Source organism: Lepisosteus platostomus, chromosome 3 (assembly GCF_059453375.1).
Source record: "Lepisosteus platostomus isolate fLepPlt1 chromosome 3, fLepPlt1.hap1, whole genome shotgun sequence".
Lineage (NCBI taxonomy): Eukaryota > Metazoa > Chordata > Actinopteri > Semionotiformes > Lepisosteidae > Lepisosteus > Lepisosteus platostomus.
In genome coordinates, this window is record NC_142613.1 from 72758197 (window position 1) to 72781674 (window position 23478).

General features: G+C 39.9%; 2 protein-coding genes across 8 annotated transcripts in view; one reads left to right on the plus strand and one right to left on the minus strand.

The window, feature by feature from the left end:
* The first annotated feature begins 441 nt into the window (after positions 1-441).
* gja10b (gap junction protein alpha 10 b) lies at positions 442-5488 on the plus strand. The gene is made up of 2 exons (XM_088626764.1): positions 442-2164; positions 3458-5488. Exons 1-2 carry the CDS (start codon positions 656-658, stop codon positions 3494-3496), a joined length of 1548 nt encoding a protein of 515 aa, XP_088482890.1. The 5' UTR covers positions 442-655; the 3' UTR covers positions 3497-5488.
* A 2662-nt stretch (positions 5489-8150) lies between these two features.
* Positions 8151-23478, minus strand: part of bach2b (BACH transcriptional regulator 2b) — a 107178-nt gene continuing 91850 nt past the window's right edge. For all 7 annotated transcript variants that reach the window (XM_088626755.1, XM_088626759.1, XM_088626757.1 and 4 more), the window contains 2 exons: positions 16125-16331; positions 8151-13563 (listed from right to left, as the gene is read on the minus strand). In XM_088626755.1, coding sequence (XP_088482881.1) covers positions 13057-13563; positions 16125-16331 — 714 coding nt within the window. In that variant the 3' untranslated portion in view covers positions 8151-13056. The remainder of the gene's footprint in view (positions 13564-16124; positions 16332-23478) is intronic.

A 23478-nucleotide genomic window follows, 5' to 3' on the forward strand; every position in this document is an offset into this window, starting at 1 on the left:
GTTTGTACTTGGGCGTTTTATTCATATGACTGGTAGACAAACCGTGGCTTAAAATAGAACCACCATGCAGCTGACTATGAAATCGGACATGACTTATTGATCATCTTGTCTGGCTGTACACAGCACAGATTAGGCATTAGAATAGGCAGGGATTTGCATCGTTGATTTATGAGGTCTAGAAAAGTAAATGCTTTACTTTTCAAACAAGCCCTTTGAAAGCTAATATGGAATCTACTGTAGAAATTTGAAATTAAACGAACACTTATAAGGTTTAGAGATCAGAAATGTGTTATTGATGGCACCAGAAACTACGTGTTAGGCTGGCAGTGCGCTTTGCAACAGTTGCATGGTAAATCTTGCTGCAAGGCATTGTTCAGTCAACTAAAGATCAATTTCTATATATTCTCAACTCTGCATCCCAGGAGCTGTTAGGCATTTGGAGTGCAGGGGTGTACTGTGTAGCAGGTGAATTCTGGACTTAAAACATCTATTCCATGCAGGATGATCAGACTGGAATAGATCCTAAATTACATTTTTGTATGTCGTTTTTTAAGTACCTGGATGTTGAACTTCACCCCTTGTATTTAACTCCGTTTTGTGCCTGGCGTCTGACAGTCTTGATTCTTTTTATTGTAAGGAAATGCGGCACTGAAAAATGGGGGACTGGAACTTGCTCGGCAGCATCTTGGAAGAAGTCCACATTCACTCTACCATAGTGGGGAAAATATGGCTGACCATCCTCTTCATATTCCGGATGCTGGTTCTGGGAGTGGCGGCTGAAGATGTCTGGGACGACGAGCAGAGCGAATTCATTTGCAACACGCAGCAGCCCGGGTGCAGAAACGTCTGCTATGACAAGGCTTTCCCCATTTCCCTGATACGGTACTGGGTACTGCAGATCATCTTTGTCTCTTCGCCCTCCCTGGTGTACATGGGTCACGCACTCTACCGGCTGAGAGCGCTGGAGAAGGAAAGGCAGAAAAAAAAGGCTCAGCTGAGGGCTGAACTGGAGGAGATTGAACCTCTTCTGGAGGAGCACAAAAGACTGGAGAGAGAACTGAGAAAGTTGGAAGAGCAGAAGAAAGTCAACAAAGCACCTCTAAGGGGCTCCTTGTTACGGACGTATGTTATTCATATCCTAACAAGGTCAGTGGTCGAAGTTGGCTTTATGGTGGGCCAATACGTCTTGTACGGAATCCAGCTGGATCCGTTGTATCAATGCGAAAGGATGCCATGCCCAAACGCGGTGGATTGTTTCGTTTCCAGGCCGACCGAAAAAACCGTTTTCATGGTTTTTATGATTAGCATTGCTGCGGTTTCGCTGTCTCTGAACCTTCTTGAAATTTCCCACCTGGGAGTGAAAAAAATCAAGCAAAGTCTCTACGGGATCGACGGGAAGCAAGGCGCCGACGAAGACAGTGTTTGCAAATCCAAGAAAAACTCTATGGTCCAGCAAGTGTGCGTACTCACGAACTCTTCGCCACACAAAGTGATGCCATTGACGCAGACAACGTACAAAATCCTTCAGGAGGGACAGCTGGAACCCCTGCCCATTTACATGCCCTCGGCTGGATTTAAAACGTTGAATGGGCCCAGTGACGCCAACAACGAGGTTTTGAGAAACAACAACAACTGCGGGGGCCGAGACCAGGCGGACGGCCCCGAACCGCAGCCAAGGCACTTCCGAGAAGCCAGTCACGGAGACCTCCGCGCTCAACACCAGGAGAAAACTTCGGAAAGCCGCAATACTTTAGAAAACCGGGACCATTCGTGCAGCAGTGATGACTCCAATAGCAGGTTCCACCATAACGGCATGTGTCCCAAGAACTACAACCTTTCCAAGCACGGCGCCCCCTCTGCCAAGGCTTCTTTCCAGTCGAGCCAGCTGGAAATCCCCGCCGCTGTGCGCAACGCGCTGCGCATCCAGAGCCGGGTGAGCTGCGGCAAGGACTACAGCGAGGACCGGAGCGATTCTCCGGACAGCGGGCACTACCCTTCCACCAGGAAGGCGAGTTTTATGTCCAGGGTGGTGTCGGAGAGCAAGCTGGCGAGTCGGTCCGCCAGCCCCGACTCCAGAAGCGGCTCTGGATCCGAATCCAAACGGCTGGGAAAAGGAGAAAGCCCACCGATCACCCCTCCTCCGTCGGGGAGGAGAATGTCCATGGCAAGTAGACGAACCACAAGACCCGCCGGGCCTTCCGATCCGATCACCTTGGAAAAGATATTATAATTGCCCCCCTCTTTAACATAACGCCTGAGTTCCGACTCTGTCGGCCGTTGTCCGTTTCTAAAGCTCTCAAACCCTGACGATTCACTTTCGCCTGGCCGAAACACGTTTCTGGGAAATAGCGAAAAGGGCGCTAACGGCGAAATCGGTCAACTCTCCTTCTCCTCTTAGAGATGAACGCATTCACTGATTATATGAGTGACACCAGAAGTATACAAATGATAATCCACAGATTTATATAGTAAATTTGACATTTTAAAGTATAACGCATAATAATGACATCTCGTTCCTCATAATTATTCTTGCGCTGGGCGGGGAAGGTTTTGGTTCCAGACTTTAACTGGTTTTGTACTTTTGGTCAACTTTCATCACACAAATATTTATTCCCAAATACCCAGCTTTATGCAAATATGTGCCGAATTAATATTGTTTTGACAAGAGTATCAGGCGAGTGTAAGATGAGCTCAAAATGATACATTATTATTGATGGTTCTACTATGACCAATGCCGGTAATGGACATTAGTTTTATTGTAGTTCAGGTAGGTAGCTGCGCCAGCATGCGTAGGCTGCAAAGGAACAAGTAGAAGGCCCCACAGCCAAAACGTTGTGTTTTCTTTCGTCTCTTTTCAATTTGGAATAAACCTATCACTTGTTAGTTTATTGTTATAATAATGAAATGAGCTAATTTGCCAAATAGGCATGCAGTTAAAAATGCAGTTTTACACATGTGACCTGTAAGCTGTGAAAATGAAGACCAATTCTCATTTTCCAAGAAAAAGTTTTAGAACTCCAAAAAAAGAAATACCATTTAAAAAGAAGTAACATTTCTGAAGTCCAATCTCAAGTTTTGAAGTTTATACGTAACTTTTCTGTGAAGTGGGGCTTAAATATGAACCTGATTAGTGACCTAAGCACACAAATCTCACATTTCATGTTCAAAAAATGTTCCAAGGTACCAACAAACTTTTTTCTGATAGCATGTATTGCAAAGCGTGCCTAATAAAAAAAAAACTGTTGTTCCTCTATTTTACCAACAGTCTTCAATGTGAATAAGCTGTACAACTGTATTTAATTATACCAACTAGCATGTTAATAATGCAGTACATTTTAAGTTTGTTCTTTTATATTTACATTTTAAAAGAATTAAACTCTAAGTACACTCTTACATATCAGGTAGACTGTTAATACCAAGGAATCACACCTGAAAACTCTTATTTTTCTTTTTTCAGAGCATGATCTTGGAGCTTTCATCCATCATGAAGAAATAAAAATTGAAAACTGAAGAATGAAGGCGTACAACAGTGCTACAGTTGTTGAACAGGGCTCACCAGGAGACCTCCCTGAAACACCTTACATTGTTCACAATTGCATTTTCATAAATTAACACTTTGCTTTCTGCTGAGTTCAAAGGCTGTACTAAGGGTGAAAAATGCTGGCAAGTCTATGTAGTGCTAATAATGCCTGTTTTTCTAACTTAGATTTTTCTTCCATATACAGTAAATATTTAAAGCACTTTATAATGATCGCATTTCTGTTTATTGTAAACTTGATTTCTACCTATTTTAACCTGGGAGGTTGCTTATCATAGCAAAGGAAGAAACTGGCAGAAACGAGACACTAATATGCTCTTTGTATAACTTGCTGGACAAAATAACCTTAATTTTCACCCTTCCGATTCAGCAGCAAACGAGAGGCAAGCTTATCTGAAGTTTTCACACTACAAGAAGCTGCTTCTTGCTTGGTAATAGGAAGAATGTTTTAGAAATGAGTACTAAATGAAGCAGTTACAGAAATGCTGATTGAATGCTGCTCTTATATTCATCAATGACTATGTTAAGATACTGTATAGTCCTGCTTCCTTGCTTCCTGGAAGTAAACTAGCCAACAGTGAAGTACTGTATTCAGAATAAATCGCGATTACAGGAGAGTTAGAATTGCTGGGCAAGTTAGAAGCAGCCTAGAAAATTGCACAGGTGTAATTTACTGATTTGAGAAATAGAACATTTCTATTGCATGTTATTGTGAAATTTAAGTTTAAGGGCTTTTTCTTCCAGTTTCCTTGCTAGAAGACAGAAATGAAACCACCTAATATCTTGGGATGTTGTTGATCAAACTTGAGTTTTACAGAACGTAAGTCTGGAAGGTTCTTTTTAGTGGGCAGTTTGAAGTGCATTCATTTATGTGATTTTATGCAGATTTTTCTTTAAGAGAAACCAGCCAGTACCAGCTGAGAAGAGTGATCCACATGCTCTGTATATAAATTATATAAGATTGCCATGTGGCTCTTACTAGTTACATTTTAGCACTTTCAGACTTTTTAAACAATTTTATCCATTCTAATATCATAATTACAAAGTAATGTATGTCCTCTTTACTTACCAAGTACTATTGCAGCTTTTCTGTAATAAAAATACAAATTTTGTGTTAAAATCAAAGTAATCAGTGCACTCAGTAGGAGAAATGTTAAAATATGTTGTCCCTTTCTTTACAATAGATAGTTAAACCTGAAAAAAAAATTGAATATAAGTAACCCACACTTTATTTCTTTAAAAGTATTTTGATGTCAGGGAAATTAAAACTACAGAAAATGGAACTGTAGCAAAATTCCAATCATGGCCAATTTCAAGTTTTTTTTGTCAAATGGCATGTTTAAATGGAGTGTTCTAAAAAAATAAAGAAAAAAATAATGCATGGTAGTTGAAAAACGGTTCATAACATATAGATACTTTAAGGCACATATATTTGACATCCCTTTGTAAGTTTCTTTGTCATACACTGCTTTATTCTCTAGATTGAGGTAATTATGAATCTTTCCTTTCTAGAATCATTATGAATTAAAATTAAGGAAAAAATGTTCTGATTTATTGACCTTAAAATAAAAAATAAAAATCTTTTGACAATCAATTGAATAGATATAATGAAAGCCTTAGGTTAAGAACCAGTAGATAATGCAGGTTCTTTAAAGGGGCATTTTAATAACATTCAGAGCTTTGTAGGAATATGCCATTGGAGGCTGAGATATTATAAGTATCAAAAACAAGATTAAAATCATGTTTCATTTAAATCATAACTTGGGGAAATTAAATGCCTTGTATTTGGAAACAGAAGAAAGTGGAAAGATCTTGCAAAATGTTTTCAATATTGTCATGTCAGTCATCGGATCTAAATAAAGCAAAATACCCTGCAGACAAAACGTTGATAATTTTCTTAACTTTCATCTGGAGTAAAATAATTAAATGGACATTTTTCTGTTTTAAAACGTTTTTCAGATTGTGAGGTTGTCTGTTTTTATTTCAAATAGTATATATTTTTATAACATTAACTAGGCTTTGTCTACAAACATACCACAAATGAAGTTTGGACTGTCAGGCTCGTATGGCATTTACAGTTCTTTATAATGATTTTTTGCAAATGTTATTTTCCCATAAAGTATGTCTTTGGCAAATTGACACTACAGCTATTTAAACTGAACCATATTTTCAAACATAAAGGGCCGATGGTGTGTACAAACATGACACAATTTCGTAGTGCCCTCCGTGTTTTCCAATGCTATTATTTTGTGTTCAGGCATCCAGAGCATGCAGAAACATATGTCCCATGATCTTCAGACGATGAACACTGCAAAAACTAAGAAACTGACTACTACAGACATGGATGCGACAGCAGTCAAATCTAATTTTTGCCTTAATGTCAAGAAATTTGTGATAATTTGATTAATACGGATGTTAAGAACAATATACATTTTTTGGCTAACTCATTTACACTAATATACACATTTGATCATATTGGAACAACCCAGTGATTTCATGTGAATGCAAGTATCGAGACACATTCACTCTGCCCTCAGAGAACAGACGTAAATTGAGTAAACAGCAGGATTTGAGGTTATAACTGCATGGAGTCTGTGGCTCATTGAGCTCGCCCATGTCTTTGTGTGATCATTTGAGCTGCTTGTCGGGAGCCGTTTTGAGTTCCTGTTTATTTGTGGGGTGTTCTTCTGGGTTCCAGCTTTAATTTAAATTGGTTAAAAATGCTACTCAATTGGATTTACAGCTGGTGACTCTTGACCAGTCTAATGAACTCCTTGCCTGAATTGGTCTTATGTTATTGTGTAGCATAGTCTCATAAACGCGGAACAAATTCTGTAATTCCAAGCAAATTCGGAAGCATATAGGAAATATCATAGCCTAGGCATGTGTAGTCATTTTTGGAACTGGCTTTCATGATGTACAGTGCCTTGCAAAAGTATTCAGACCCTTCCACAGTTTTCACATTTTGTTGCTGCAATATTACTATTTGCCATACTGTATGTACAACCTACTTCATATATTTAAAGCAAAAAAATAAATAGATTATGTTATAGAAAAACAGAAGTCTTGACTGCAGAAATAGTCAAACTTTTTTCTGTGGAAAACTGACATTTTGGAATAGATAATTAAAATGACTTGAACATGCCACATAATAAGTGGTGTCCTTTGTCTGTGAGCAATAGTAGAAGTTCAAAACAATGACTTCACTATAAATATACAGTACCTGTATCTCTGCATGGTCCCTCCACCAGGTAGTGAATTTCAAGCAAAGATTCAACCATGAAGACCAAGGAGCTTTCAAAACCACTCAGGGGTAAAGACACAGCTCAGAAGAAGTGCACAGGAAACATTTCAAAGACCCTTAATGCCTCTTTGAGCATGGCAAACTTGATCATTAAAAAGTGAAAGGCATCCCAACACTGCCGATATCAGGCTGTCCCTCCAAACTGACCTGCTGGGCAAGGAGGAAACCAATTAGTGAATCTACTTGGAGGCCAACGACAATGTTAAAAGAGCTACAGGGTTCAATGGCTGAGATGAGAGATAAAGCTCATCAATAAAGAAGATCCTATTTACTCCACAAAGCTAGCCAGTATTACAGATTAAAAAAACACCACTTACTGTATATCCCACATAATGTTTGCAACAAAGCACCTGATGGATCCTGCAAAAATTTGACAGAAGGTTTAGATCGGGGGAGACCACCTTTTTGGTCTAAATGCCAAGTGTCACATTTGCTGCAGACCGAACAACCCATCGTCTACACCAGTCCAACCCCACGATCAAGCAAGGTGGTGTCATCATGCCTCAAGGATTCTCAGCGGGGACTGGAAAGCTTTTTAGGACTGAAGGAAAAATGGACAGAGCTTAAAACTGGAGTGAAAGTTTACCTTTCAGGAGGACAACAATCCAAAACACAAGGCCAAAGCTACAGTGGACAGTCCCAGTGAAAGGTCTGACTTGAATCATATTGGGAATCTGTAGCAAGACTTGAAAACAGCTGTCCAAAAATGATCCCCAATCATATAAGCTAAGCCAATTAACTTTAGAGAGCTTGAGCAAATCTGCGGAGAAAAACACGCACAAAGTGCAATGAACCGATGTGTCAAGTTGATCCCAACTCAAAATGACTTGCGTCTGTAAGTGCTGCCAAAGGTGCTCCCATCAAATACCGGGTTCACTGCTCTGAATATTTATGAAATAAACATTTCCTTCTGTTTTTGCTGACATTTTCTGTAAGTTAAGTTAACCTCAGACTCCTAAACATTCATGTTTTGAAAAGTGAAGTTTAAAAAAATGGGTATGCGTCATTTCATTTTCTTACAGTTACAGACAGCCATGCAATAGATGGTACTGTATATGTACTACCTCTCTTTTAACAATTATGATCCTAAACAAAAGCTGAGAATCAGATGCAAAATATAGATTGAAATTAGTTTTAGTTAGAGTTAGCATTCTATAAAGGAACAAGTAGTAGGTTTATTCCATGCTGAAAAGAGAAGAGAGAAAACACAACGTTTCGGCTGTGAAGCCTTCTTTCTTTTGTGTAGCTTTAACCGGTTGTTTCAAGGATAAAATAAAATACAAGAGAGCAGAATAAAACCCACAAAGATTGTTATACTTGATATGTTCTTTATTTCATTAACAGAAATGGTGTCTAGACAAAAAAATCAGTAATTTTATAACACTAGCAATTCAAATGAATGAAAGGGGATTTTTTGCACAATACTGTATTTACAATGGGTTTAGGGAGTCATTAAATTCATTAGGATCATGTAGCAATTTTGAAAATAAAAACGGTAAAAACTCTTAGTAACAGAAAAAGCAAATAACAGCTATCTCAAATCGACAATATTAACACAAAAACACAGTCTTCTAGAAAAAAAAATAACTTGGAGACTACAAGCTTAAGAACCAGTACATTAAAAAATGATGCACCAAATCTACTAATACAATAATCCCATAGAATCTGTGTAAAAAGCATGTAGAAAAAACACCTGATGCAGTTTGTTGATACAGTCATTGACCAGTTATGAGAGGTATGAAGGATTTTACAGGTAGATAAGTGTGAGAAAGTCCATACTGTTGACAAGGGGGTGGGGGGCTTAGGCCCCTGCATACACTCAGTTCACGCTGATGTGAATATGGCCTCTGAAATTTGTAAGGCAAAAATTGGAGGTGCACTTGTATCCACATAATTCTGAAACAAACCGGTCTACTGACAAGTTGTAAAACGCATAGTAAGTAGTGGGCATTGTCATTCAAACGTATCTCAACACATTATCAGTCTCTTCTGGCAATTTTATTTACATGGCAAATCGCTAAAAAAAGGTGACACTTTTTGTAAACACTTGTCCTTTGCTGTAAATTATCTCAGATTTTTGCGTTCCGCGAGGATACCAGTAATTATAAAGTTTAGCAAATTTTCAAAAAGGCGAGTCGTGTTCACTGTGACACAAAACTATGTGTACATAGCCAGTGTTAAAAACTACTGTCATGATAAGCAGCACAGAACACCTAAACGAACCCCTAAAAGCTAGCAAGGATAAGAGTACTCTGTATTCAGTCAAACTGGCTTTTCAACTTAAACATTAACAATATAAAATACACTTTAAAAATCTCTGTAAATCAGCCCACTATATGCAGCACAGATAACAAATCACTATAACACTGCACATCTTTGAGAGTTTGTTTGGTTTTTCGAACATGTGGATATACCTGTAGTTCTTATGCTATTCTACAACTCTTCAAACTAGTTTTTATAAATTAGACCTGGTCTTTGAGGCTCATTTTGCAGTGTCAGTTTTAGCCCTTTTTGGGGATTTCTTGGTTTTGTGCAAATCTAATTTCTCAGCTTTTGCTTCTGATCAGCGATCACTTTCGAGCTCGTACAATTTGTAGGTGTGGGGCAGGGCCCGTGGATGCAAACACAGCCACCCAAGCAGACAAAACAAAATCAGGAGGAAAAAAAAAAAATCAACCCATGAATGAATAACAGTAAAAATGTCTGTTCCAGAATCATAAATGGATAAAAAATATCTTATACTTTTGGCACCCTGAGACAACATATGAGAGCATCTGCCCTATATACAGATTACTACGTGCTCCAGAAACAGACGCAGGTATACGTGACCGAGGCGACAGCAAAGGCTCCTCGTGAAGGACGGCCGGGACCATCAGGCCTCAGGGCCGATGAATCACACCTTTGTTTTTGTTTTGTTTTTTTTTCCCCAGTCTCTGGGAGACACTCAGAGGAAGAGAGGGCGCGGGTGCAGATATCGCATTAGGGCCACAGACGCTGGGGACAGCGGAGTCCTCCCGCCACGGTTTCCCATCTGACTCCGACTGCCCTGTGGCAGTAAGCATCGCATTCCAGTCCTAAACAAATCATCCCCTAGACTGCTACATGGCGGAGGGGGGTCGCTGTGACATGAAAGGGATGATCTGTATCGAGTGACGATTTCCGTCTCTGGCCACTGCACCACCATCAGATCTCTTTTTCCCTGGGTGCTGTTCCAAGCAAAGCCATGGAAAATATTTACAAGACAGAAAGTGCTATGCACTCATTGCTACCTAAAGAGCACAAAATAAGAACAAAGAAAACGTTACCTATAGCTTATAGTTATTTATCTACGCAGGACAAGAAACCTTCAATGTGTTTGAAAAAAATCACAGCCCACTTGACGTAGATGGAGATACTTCTCAACATATACAGAATGTGCTTTTCATACTAGAAGGTCACCGAAATTGCTTTCCATATGATTGGAACATTAAGTAAGAAAGAACAAAATTATAGGGATGACCTGCACATACTTGTACACCTCCCTAATTCTAGTCTCCCTTTTATTACCTGATATTGTTTTTTCGAATTTCAATAAAATTCCATATAGCAAAAGCATATGGACTAGCATCTGAAGAAAAAAAAACACAAGAAAAGAGTAACAACTTTACAGACTAGTCACAATAACTAGCTAGCTTTAAATTCGGAAGCTTAATAAAACATCATGTGGATGAGCAGTGGTTCGTATAAGTTTAATTGTGGAAGCTTTTCCGCAGTGATTTTACCCGGAGTTTGTGATGGCCAGTTTCACTGCTGTTAGTTGCTGTAAAATGTGAGCAATTGTGGTTTGTTAACCACAGAAATAGTCTCTTAGCTATTGGCTTGCCAAGACAGTACAGTTTCATTCAGTTTTGTGTTCTACCAGTGTTAGTGAAGGACTGCCAGATTATTCCTCAATTCCAACATGAGCTGGAACATTTTGTTTGCCAACACAAATATTCCATATTGATTTATGCATAATGAAGCTTATTTTTAAAATGGCAATGTAAAATTTATAATGGATGCTACCCATTTTTTAATAATGAAATGGTTCATTACAGCATTATCCTCTGTATTTTAGGGTAATGATTTTCAACCATATTTCAAGATTCTTAGTTCTTTGTCAAATTCAACAGTGGGAGAACATACTTCATCCTACAAATGAATAGAAGGCATTCAGCCTCTTCTCCTTGCACTTCAGAATACAAATATTTGAAATTCCCTGTGTTAATATCTTTAAAAACACTTTGTTTGTTGCCTTGTGCAGTACTCATGATCTCCAATTGTTGGTGTTTTGCAGAACACCACTAACCTAACAGTAGTTAAAGAGCTGCAAAAATTTTGTGGACTTAAGAAATGGAAGCAAATACAGATGACTAAAATGATAAAGGTAACAGGCATTACATTATTCCACAAAACACATATGCATGGGATTGTATGTTCTCCATAAACTTCACATTGAGGGCAAGTGATCAATATGTGACTGTTTTTAAATGATATTTTCTTGAATTATAATCTAATACCTAGATAGAGGATAAAATATCAATTTGACTGGGCTTACTTCCTGTTTTATAAATAGAGTTTTTCCGTATGATGTTAAACTAATTCTCATAATGAAAATCACATGACAATGGCAAAAGAACATACTAAAATCAGATTCCAATTTATTTTAAGGAAAAGATAAACGGGATTCATATAGAAGTGTGAGCCTAATATTCTTGACAATAATAAGAATTATCCACGAGAAGCTGGCTTCTACGTGCCAAATTAAGTGCTTTCTTCAAGTGGTTGTGGCTATGATATAACCTTTATGAAGTGCTCATTTGTGTTTTGAGTGCCAGGTGCATTTTGTAAAAAAAAGTGCCAATCAACTGACATGAAATGCAAAAGTAAACACGAAAAAAAAAACACATTAGCTAGAAGATTTAGCATATCCCGAAACACGTTTATCCTGTTGTTTCCAATTATTTCCATATTCTTTCACAAAATCAAAAAGTAACACTGAAAGAAATTCACAAAGGTGAGAAGTGTCCAAAATCTCACCAAAGTTATTTTTTTAAATACTGACTTTTTTTCTTTTAAAACTCTGAAACACAAACCCTATTTAAAACAAAACTGTTCTCACATCTACAGAACTGTTAGCAGGCCCTCATAAAATTCACACCTCACATGACCACTGGGTAATATCCCACAATACCTGTTTGCCGGTCAGTTTGAACACCCAATTAGCATAAAAGAGGCGGTTTTATTTTAAATAAGCCTGACATCCTGAGTGTAGGAATACTTTACTGTATGGAAAACAATAGCCTACTGGCAGAAAACATCTAAGAAATCACAGGAACTTTATACTCCTGGAAAAGGTACCTGATGTAACCCCAGTGTAAATGAAAGTTTAACCTTTACTGTACAATTTTTTCATGATCAAAATCACCATGCTCATGGACACCCTTACAGTGCCACAATTATATACATTAATCTGTCTGCCTAACAAAGATTTTAAATATCTAGAATTAAAAAAGCAGAGAATGATATTGCTGATGTGTGGGGACCCCTAGCAAAGTAACTGATCATCAAACCAATTTTTCTTTATTTTTCGCACTGTAAAAGGCAAAAGAGGAATGTTTAAATACAAACTTCTGTACAATACACATTAAGTGTTCCAGTATAGAAACTCTAAAAATGAGCGATGCAGAAGAAATTTTTGCATATGAACGCATACAGTCTAGCTACTGTATAAAACTCTCAATGTACAGAAACCGTCTTATTTTTTATGAACAATATTGAACATTCAGAAGAATTCCTGAGCTTGAATTGCTGTGACCAGGGCCACTGAGAAACTGAAAGAGAGAGACAGATAAAGAGAACAAAACAGTTGCTGTTAGGTCCATAGAGGTTTTAAATCTGAGATGTCATCTGCCCATTCCTCTTGCGAATGAACTTTAATACATAAAAACAGTGTTACCACTGTTGTGATCCCTGCTGGGGCAAGGTGTAGCACCATTATGAGGGTTTTAATTCCCCACTTGTTATGGTTAGGAGAGAATACCTGGAGAACGATATTGCTGCTGTTAAGACAACTGTAGTGTCAACCTTTTTAAAAAAATCAACAACAACAAAAAAAGTTCTAAAGAACACTGGCAGATGATGACCCACCCCACAGCCTCTGGGAAGGAGGTGTTTTAAAAAATGCCCACCACTACTAGGTACAGTCTTTCCTGGGCTGTTCGTCAGTTGTACATTTATCAGTCATTTCCTGGCAAAAGTCCACCGTGACTGTCTGGTTACACTGTTCAAACGATGACCCCATGTCAAGGAAAGTGCTGGGGTCATGCTCTCCTATCGTGATTCCCCCTAGACTTTCGGCTCCGTTGCCTGGCAGCCACTGAGCGCCCATCTGAACGGGGCTGGGGTCAGCGCAGCACTGCATGCTGTCCCCGGCACACGGCGACTTGGCGAAGTTTTGTTCCGCCCCAGCTGCTGCAGAGCTGGAGGAAGTGAGGTTGATGCTGGTGTTGGCGGAGGCGGGGGCAGTTTGATCCACAGGCCTGAGGACTGGACAGTACCTGTGCAGAGACTGAACCTGCTCGGGGCTGAGCTGCACGTCCCTGCACACCTCCTGGGACAGGCAGGAGAAGTTCTCCCACAGCTCCCCCATGCAGGCCTTCAGCTGGTTCCTCTCCGTCAGCAGTTTCTCCTTTTCACATACCTAGCAAGAACACAGAGCGGCAAGTTTAAAGCAGTTGTAGCTTGGAATACGTAAGACCATTATGCCCTACTTCACATTAAGTAGAGCTTTCTGGGCGGAGCGGTGGCTCTGTGGCTAAGGATCTGCGCCTGTGGCTGGAAAGTTGCCGGTTCAAATCCCGCCGCCAGCAGAGGAATCCTACTCTGTTGGGCCCCTGAACAAGGCCCTTAACCCCAACTGCTCCAGGGACGCCGTAAAAATGGCTGACCTTGCGCTCTGACCCCAAGCTTCTCTCTCCCCATCTGTGTGCCTGTGCCTCTCAAGGAGAGTAAGTTGGGGCATGCGAAAAGACAAATTCCTAATGCAAGAAATTGTACATGGCTAATAAAGTGATCTTATCTTCTCTCTCTAATACTCAGACAGGTATTCTCGAGGGAGAGCTTCACTGAAAACATTCAAATGGCAAGGAAACAAGGGGAGAATTCAGGACCTCTTCTGTTGGAGTGCTGGATGTGGTTTTTTAATCTAAGGCCAACATACAAAATTAAAGTTGTGCATGGCTGTGCTATCAAGTCGAGATTCGCTGGCATCTGCGACAGCCTCTCGTCCTGTGAATGTGCACTCATTCCCAAACAATGCAACAGATGCACTTGCAGGCATCTGATGAAAACTAGATTGAGTTTCTTGTGGCTTTGAACCTGTGGTTATCTACACAGAAAACTGTGACACAACAACAGCAACAAAACCATTTGAAATCGCGCTGACGCTCATTTGGCTTTATTGTAACGACTCTCGACATTTTGTTCGCCACTATATGGCGTGGATGGCTTGTCAATGAAGCTAAATATCAAAGGCTGAAAAAAGACACAGGCTTCTGTCCTGTCATGGAAACATCCTGCGTCCCCACGCAAAGCTACCTCCGCTGATGCTGTGGAAGGAAATCTGTGGGCGTGTGCTGTGGGGGAGATGGGCAGCTCTCAGAATGCCACTCTGGTTACACATGCCGTAGTTAGAACGCGGTTTGGTTGACCTACATAATGCTTTTTCTCCAGAACAGCTAGAACTGGCAAGAACTAGCATCTAATCCCTGCTCACTCCATCAATACAACCATCTGCAGTGCAGGGGGCAAAGGATGATTTCCAAAGGCTGCACTTCAGCAACTTGCTCAGAAGCAGATTGCAGAGAGATGATCAACGAGTTTCCCACTGCAGACTGTAGAAACATCAAGACAATGACGGCTCTCCCTGTCAGTTAACAGGCAATGTGACACTTCACTATACCACCAAGAAAACCAGGGATCATCCAGATTAATATCTAAACTATAGCAAAGTGGTTCATTACTAAAGCACACTGCTCAAAATATTATACATAGAAATCCCTCATTTTTGTACTGAGACAGGGTCATTCAGTCCAAGATCCAGAGCAAATATCCTAATAGTCTGAAGAAACTTATGAGTTCAAGTTATAAAATGACAACAAAAACTAGCAAGAGACAGTCTAGCTTTAGAATGGAAAGTAAACATTAATTTATACATCCATTTTTACTTTATCTAGTCTAAACTAAACATAAAACAACTGGAAATATATAACAATAACCCCGAAACTAATAAAAACAAAACTACATCCTGAGAGCAAAGAGTGACGTCTTTGGTTTAAATAAGATCTCACTATTTCTGTGTAAGCTTAAAATGAGCGCTCGTTCCATTTAAAGGTTGACCTGCTGTTGCTGAGGTGAGGGGCAGGGTTTGAGAGACTGTGTTCCAGAAAGCGCATTCAACAACCCCCATTTGAATCAACTGTACGTGACATTTATTTAACCCGTACGAACAGGCAACGAGACCAGTGTATTTCAGTGAAGACCAGTGAGACTTGCTAGTCTCTTAGCCAGCAGCCATATCACCCTGCAACTCACAACTGGCAACCCACTGAAGCTAAGCAGGTGTGAGCCTGATCAGTACCTGGATGGGAGACCTCCTAGGAAAAACTAAGGCTGCTGCTGGAAGAGGTGTTAGTGGGGCCAACAGGGGGCGCTCACCCTGTGGTCCATGTGGGTCCTAATGCCCCAGTATAGTGATGGGGACACTATACTGTAAACAGGCGCCGTCCTTTGGATGAGACGTAAAACCGAGGTCCTGACTCTCTGTGGTCATTAGAAATCCCAGGGCGTTTCTCGAAAAGAGTAGGGGTGTAACCCCGGCGTCCTGGCCAAATTCCCCATTGGCCCTTACCAATCATGGCCTCCTAATAATCCCCATCTATAAATTGGCTTCATCACTCTGCTCTCCTCCCCACTGAGAGCTGATGTGTGGTGAGCGTTCTGGCGCACTATGGCTGCCGTCGCATCATCCAGGTGGGGCTGCACACTGGTGGTGGTGGAGGGGAGTCCCCATTACCTGTAAAGGGCTTTGAGTGGAGTGTCCAGAAAAGCGCTATATAAGTGTAAGCAATTATTATTCTAATTATAATTTCTTCCCGTGTCATTACTTCGGTTTGGCGCTGCTCAAGCCCCTCTCCAGCACCCTGCTTTGCTCGGTCCTGTGCACTGACAAGCGTGGTCAGGGCAGGTCTGGAGGGCACGTACCAGCTTGCGAATCTCACACTCCAGGTTCTGAATGCAGTCCAGTTTCCTCTTCCGACAGCGCTGCGCGGCTATGCGGTTCTTACTCCTCCGCCGGACGTCGTGGATGAACTCCAGCTGCTCTGAGGTTAGTTTGTGCATTTTTATCATCATCTGGAAGTCGTTCCTGGGAAGATCTGTGATTTGATCGACAGGGAAAGGAAGCTTGACCTGTAAGGTTGGAAGAAAGGCAGACGAGTTAAGGGAAGCCAAATTCTACCGGCTGAAATCGCCTACTTCGCTCGGAGATGGTCAGGTTTAAAAATGTGTTCTCTGTTCTCAAAGCAAAAAGTAAAACAAAGATTGTTTAATGATATAATTCCCACTTTACAGGCATGTCACGGTGTACACGCTTGCTCTAAGGGTTCAGAATGTTGGATTTGTTTTCAGACGTATGTTTTGTAATACAATTGTGAGGTCTGGGCCAGGAAAGCCAGACTCAGTTCCTGGAGAGCCTAGTACCATCTGTGTTTTTTTGTTCTAACCTGATCTTTCTGTTATATTTTGGGTCCAATTACTTAATGAACTGTAATACTTAGAGCTTGGTTCTGAGGTGTTTGATAAATACAGCAGCTGTAGCTTTAAGGTAGTGAGCTCTTTGAGGAACACACTGTAAAAGACCTTACGTAACCTTCTGTATATGCCTGACTGAGGAAATGTACAGTATGAAGTGACTGTTTTGAGTCATCAGCTATAAAGGACATTAAGTAACATTTTATATACTGTATGTCTGATGTGAATTGAGTACTCAGATTGGAACAATAAAAGGCAGATACTAGGCCCTTCTATAAGAGATTTGGACACTCCTGATCTAGGGACACTTAAGTGATTCATGCAGTAAAAGCTTTATTCCGGGTAGTATTACGAAATGTGGTGCATGAAGCTCGGTGGGGTGAGATTCCCAACTGGCACTGGCAGAATTGGAGAGGGAACCACTGTGAGCCCAGATATAGGCGAGTTCACGTCCTTTTCTCTTTCACACTGAAAATAAAGAGAACGTTGCTGCAACTAAAATTTACCCTAGAGGATGGGGATGGATAGCTACGCTTCTTTATAAAGGGGGTTGAACAGCAAGAGGTGATTTAAAATATCAGTTCTAGGTGTATACATGAATATTATAAATACTCTTTCCATCCTGACATGAAATTACTGTAAATTCCAGTTTTCTCCTGTTATTTTCAATACTGTAAAACAACATTTTATTCTATTGGAATTTGCATACGATGCATTCCTGAAATATGGTGTTCTGATTCTGACTGTAATTTAGGTGATAGAACAAGAATATAGATATTTATTATCTTCACATACATATATTAGAAAAGTTGATATACTGATTATCTAATATGATCTACATGTTGCACCGCTATTTAGCACGTACTTCCAAGCTGAGAGCAGTTATGAGAAATATTTCAAGAGATCGCTAGCAATATTCAGTGCTGCCACAAGATGGCGCCATCATTTTACATACAATGAAAACAGCTGCAAGACGGTGCGACTCAAACTGCTGCATCGAAATTTCACCTACACATCAGTTTAGAAGTGAAGGTGACCCCAGACACTCCTCGTTTCCTTATTTTGTCTTTTTATTTTACAAATAAGAAACTAGCAATGTATCAACACCTGTCTAGAACAGGTACAAAAGAAAACGGCACGACAGATAAAACGAATCTGCACATTGTCACAGGCCACCCTATTTAATATAACATGTCAGCGAATTCACAGGGGGCCAGATCTGCGTATGAGAACAGAACCTGTGCAGGAGAAGGAGATCGGCATTTACCCCACTGGGAAACTGTACCACTGGTGTAGCAGTGACAGCCCAGTTAATCATCATGTAAGATCATTACAATAATAGGAAAGACCAACTTAAAAAGCAAAAATGATACCTAGGTGGGGTGAGACTTGTTTCTTTACGATCTGTGTAAATGAAGCTGGGTAACCTAGTTTTGGCCTCTTTCTTACTGGCCATGGATAATGGTGCCTTATGTTGCCACTGGTTTGGCCAAGATATTAATTGCCTCCCTGATTTTTAAATCGTCAAAGTTGCCTGCCTCTGTCCCACATGATCAATGAAGTGTAGCTACAAGAACAGTCCAGAATAGCCCTGGGAGATGTAACAGGGGACTCGGAATGACAGTCAAAGAACTTGTGCGTGAGGTAAAGGTGAGAGACAGCTTGTGAAAAACAGGTTTTAAGAACAACAACACATCTCGGAAGAAAGCATTCTCTTCCCAAACTGCCGTTGTTGAACTGCAACCAGCGTCATCGCCAGGATATACAGTACTGTACAACAACCCAACTCCATAGCTATCAGCAGGGTTAAAATCATTGTGCCAGGAAACATCGTACATAGAAGGGACTGAAAGGGGCCTGGATGTTCTTCATTTGCCTATTTATCCAGCCATGTTGTTTCTGTCAGAATTGAGCACTACCTATGTTTATGGGAGCAAATAGACAAGAACAGGGATTCGCGTGAAGGTGGTGAAAAAACAAACTTTAAATACAAAATGGGAAACAATGAGACAGATGAGGCTACTTATAAAAAAAAACTTGGGTGTTTATGTTGATACATTGCTTACATCTTCCAGACTATGTGAAGAAGAAATAAAAAAGATAACCAAAACGTGGAGCTACACCATGAAAACGTGAAGAATTAAAATCAAGGGTTGTGATGTCAAAATTGTACAGTGCCTCATTTAGAATACCGTGTACATTTTATGTCACCACATTAAAAAAAAAGATATTGCAGTCCGGAGACGAGCAACCAAACGCCTTCAAGGATTTAAAGGAACATCCTGCACTAATAGGCTGACAGAACTGAACTTCCTGAGCCTTGACCAGCGAAGATGACAAAAGGGCTGGAACAAATATTCAAAATCCTCGAAGTCTCTGATACAGTCAGGCCAGCAGATTTTTTAAAAAGAACAGTGAAACATGATCCAGAGGACACGAGTGGAAACTACAGTATGTGAAAGTGCATTTAAAACAGTTGCCATTACGCAAAGGGTTGTGGGAGTCTGGAACAAGCCACCAAGCCACACAGTTCAAGCCAATATTTAAGACACGTCTGAATGAAATCCTTGGATCAACGAACTGCTACCTGCCAAAATGGGTCAGAAAGACTGGATGACCTCAACTGGTTTGTAACCTTTCTTATGTTCTTAGGAATCATAATTAGAATACCATGAAAAGGGAATACTTGGGAAATACATGTCTAGTAGTAAGGTAGATGAGTGGCAATGAGGTATAAATTTATATATTTTATCTGGGTTCTAGCTGGGTAGATAAGACATTTCTCTTGAGAGCAGATGACTTTGGTTCAGCCTCTTCAGTATCTTCAGTGCAAAGCTAAGGACAATAAGCACTACCCTGTGTACCATTGCATTACTTTTCTATCTCGTTGTATTCCTCAATGCCCATAATATTTAAAACTACTATATTTAAAATTACTATAGGCTGTTTTTTCCAGCTGACATTCTCGAATCCTACATACATTTGGAAAAATTACAGATTTCAAGAAGGATGACATAGGCAAAAAAGGGATCATAAAGAAGGCACGAATTTGCTGCCAATACAACACAAATACACACTAAGTATTAGCTACCAGAAACAGAAGTTCATTTTTGTTTCAGTAATAGATCTCCCTCTCCCATTTTCACTATCAGAAGCAAGCCCCGAGGGCTGTCTTCACTGCCTGCAAATAAATATGTTAAAATTTCATTCTTTCGGTGTAAGCCTGGAGTTAACAAGCTCAGCTGCTTTGCCATTCACAAGGACAGAGCCCAGATCAAAGGTTCTAATTAGTGAAAATCAACTGCAGCCTTTGTTTCAGAATTTACACCTAGATGGAGGTCTGCAGTGCTTTCTATATGATTAATGCCACCATGCCTGTACGAGGCACACTGTGACAGTGTGCAGACAACCTTCAATCTCTGTGACCGTGACTCCATGAAGCTCATACAGATAATGCTCAAAGCCTGCACACAGCCAAATAAATGACAGCTCTTTTATTTGTGTTCTTTAACTGTGCAAGTGGAATATAAAGTGAACACAACAGAGGATGCTCCATACTCAACCGAAAACACAAATCCTCACAACCAGAAGTCAGAAAAAGCATCATTGAAAATTAAAAATGGATCAAAATGAAATGGATATTTTCTCTGTGTTAAGGGCATTAAGAATTATTATTTGATAAAGCACTTTTCATTAGGAGCCTTTAGCCTTCAAAGAATTGCATAAAACCAAAGCAGAAAAAAATAGGAAAAAAAATACAAAGAGTAAACCCAAGTCTTTGAAAAGTTTAAATGTGAATTTTAGGTGAGATCTAAAGGATTCCAATAAACCAGATTCTCAGATGTCTTTTTAAAAGGCATTACATAGCCTAACATCACTGGAATAGAAGACTGTCAGCTCTAGTTTACAGTCTCATCTGTAATGCATCATACTGGAAGTCTTTGTGCTAGACTTAGTTACCAAAGAGTCCAAGTTTCTTGAATACTCGTTCATCCTAGAAAGTGGAGTTAATATATCCTGGTGAATGGGCTCATTGCCAGTACTAATGTCTGCAATTCTACATACCACAAAACCTGCAATTCCTTTTTCTGACTGAAATAAGTTAGGTTTTGTCTGGATAGGTTTTCAGGATTATCATCATATTGAAAACAAACCCACAAACTACAAATCATCTTCCTGGCTGTTTCACTTAGTGCTTTGACTTAGTACTTACTGTATGCAAAAGTCAAAGGAACCTGAGTGTCTCATGTACTGTATTCATGGTCAATCGTGAATGATCGATTAATTAAAAATGTGCCAAAACGTTGAATCAATATCCAGCATCTATATACTTTAATTTTCTACATAGAGTGACAGGAGTCTTTCAATGCTCAACACACTTTCTATTCCTCCTATTTCTGCACAAACAAAACAAGTCCATATCTTTACATTACAGTACCTCATCCACGATTTATGAAAGATATTACTCAGTCTTTTTATGTGCTATTCCCTACTCAGGCAAAATCCAAGCCAACAAGGTGAAACAATAATTTTTTGAAAGCTTATACAGTAGATTCAAAGGAAATTACCACATGGTTTGTAAAAATGCTTTTACATTGTGGGTACTATATTCTACATAATTCAGCTGTCTGAGTTGCTATCTTTCCGCAAAGTTCGTCCCCCCTATGATGCCCCCCTACACACATCGTGATTAAATAAAAGGTGATTTGCTGTTTTTATGAAAAAGCAAAAAAAAAGGGAATTTACAGGCCATTAAACACTATCAGGAAGGCTATAGGAAACAGGTTAGATGTGACCTTGTAAAGTTTCTTTTCAGCTGTGAAGAAACTCCTATATATAGCAACCCCACAAGGAAAACTAGTCCAGTAATAAGGTTAGGATGACAAAGTGTGCTTCTAGCAGCAATCATAAATCCCATCCCTCTTGTTGCTTTCTTGATGTTTTTTTTTTATATCGTTTCTGGTCATAATTTTAAAAACAGGTTGTGAAAAAAAGAGAAACGACAGCTTCTGAATAATGATGCAAAACATCTTTCGCAACAGTACAAGCTAAAAATGAAAATGAAACTAACTGGTTGCCTTCTGGTTATGAAATCTAGGTACATGTACTGCAACCTAATTTTGTAGATTAAACTATAGCTGGGCCAGTAGGACATACAGTAAGCACTATAATATCAAAGGAATAAAATACTGAAGTGCAGTACATTTTTTATTGAGCTTTGTAAAGCAACAAAGCGTACAATACAGTTCTTAGAGGATCAGAGGAAAAACAAGCTGTAGGCCTTTGCATACTGTACGTACAGCACATACACAGTGATCTGAGTTTGATGACATGTAATGTTGTTACTGTGGATGTGTTTTGAGTTCTGCTGATTAATGTTACCATGCCTATTTGGTTTGGTTCCTGGAGGCTTTAAAAAACATACACAATACCTATCCCTGTAACTGGCTGACACACTGCAGCTGTGTGGCTCACTGTATTTCTTTCAAACAAAAGAGAGGCAAGGCTTAACCTGTGCAGCTTAGTAAGGATGTCAAGGTTTCCTACAATCAATGATGGCAAGTAATAAGAATAATAATTGCTTACACTTATATAGGGCTTTTCTGGACTCTCCACTCTCCACTCATTACGCTTTACAGGTAATGGGGACTCTCCTCCACCACCACCAGTGTGCAGCCCCTCCTGGATGATGTGATGGCAGCCATAGTGCGCCAGTACACTAGCCAAACATCAGCTATCAGTGGGGAGGAGAACAGAGTGATGAAGCCAGTTCAGAGATGGGGATTATTAGGAGGCCATAACTGGTAAGGGCCAATGGGAAATTTGGCCAGGACATTGGGATAAACACCCCTACTCTTTTCGAGAAACGCTCTGGGTTTTTTTAAGTACCACAGAGAGTCAGGACCTCAGTTTTATGTCTCCTCTAAAAGATGACACCTTATTTACAGTACAGCGTCCCCATCACTACACTGGGGCATTAGGACCCACACAGATTGCTGGGAGAGCGCACCCTACTGGCCCCAGTAACACCTCTTCCAGCAGCTAACTTAAGTTTTTCCCAGGAGATCTCCTATCCAGATACTGACCACACCTGCTGAGCTTCAGTGGGTTGCCAGTTGTGAGTTGCAGAGTGATATGGCTGCTGGCTATAAAGAAGTGTCAGTCACAAGGACCGCTAACACTTTGAGGAAGACGTTCCACTCCTTGTTATAAGGAAAAACATCCGAACTAAAGGAGTGTACAAGAAAAATAAACCAGGAGGAGAAACACACCACAGAAACACAGACCCTGAGACGCAGTTACAAACAACAATGTAAAACATAATTTAATGCGGTTTTCAGATTTCAACTAAACTTCTTATGCCTAATAATATTTAGACCACAATTTATCATATCGAGAATAGAGAATGCTTGTAGAGATCGTGAAAGAACGGAACTGGTGTTTCGGGCATTTTATTTCCTGTGTGAGTAACACATTCACTTATAAGTTAATATTCAGCATATTACCAAATAATAAAACAGCAGATGTTAAAAGAGAATTCATCTTCAAGTAGATGAGGATAAAGCTCATTAAAAGAACGCTGTATCACATTACTGTAAGAACAGAAATGGATCTGGGTGTAGAAATTATTCAATCAATTCAATGCTAAGAAAACCAAATCGACCATTCCTTGTTTTTATGCAAATAAAAAAAAAGATAACCTTGTGCTCTGTGTGCTGGGAGCACTCAACTCATGTCTCAGACCTTTTGGCTCTGAGCCATCTGCTGTTATAGCCCCAGAGAAATTCCATATATGTTGACTCAT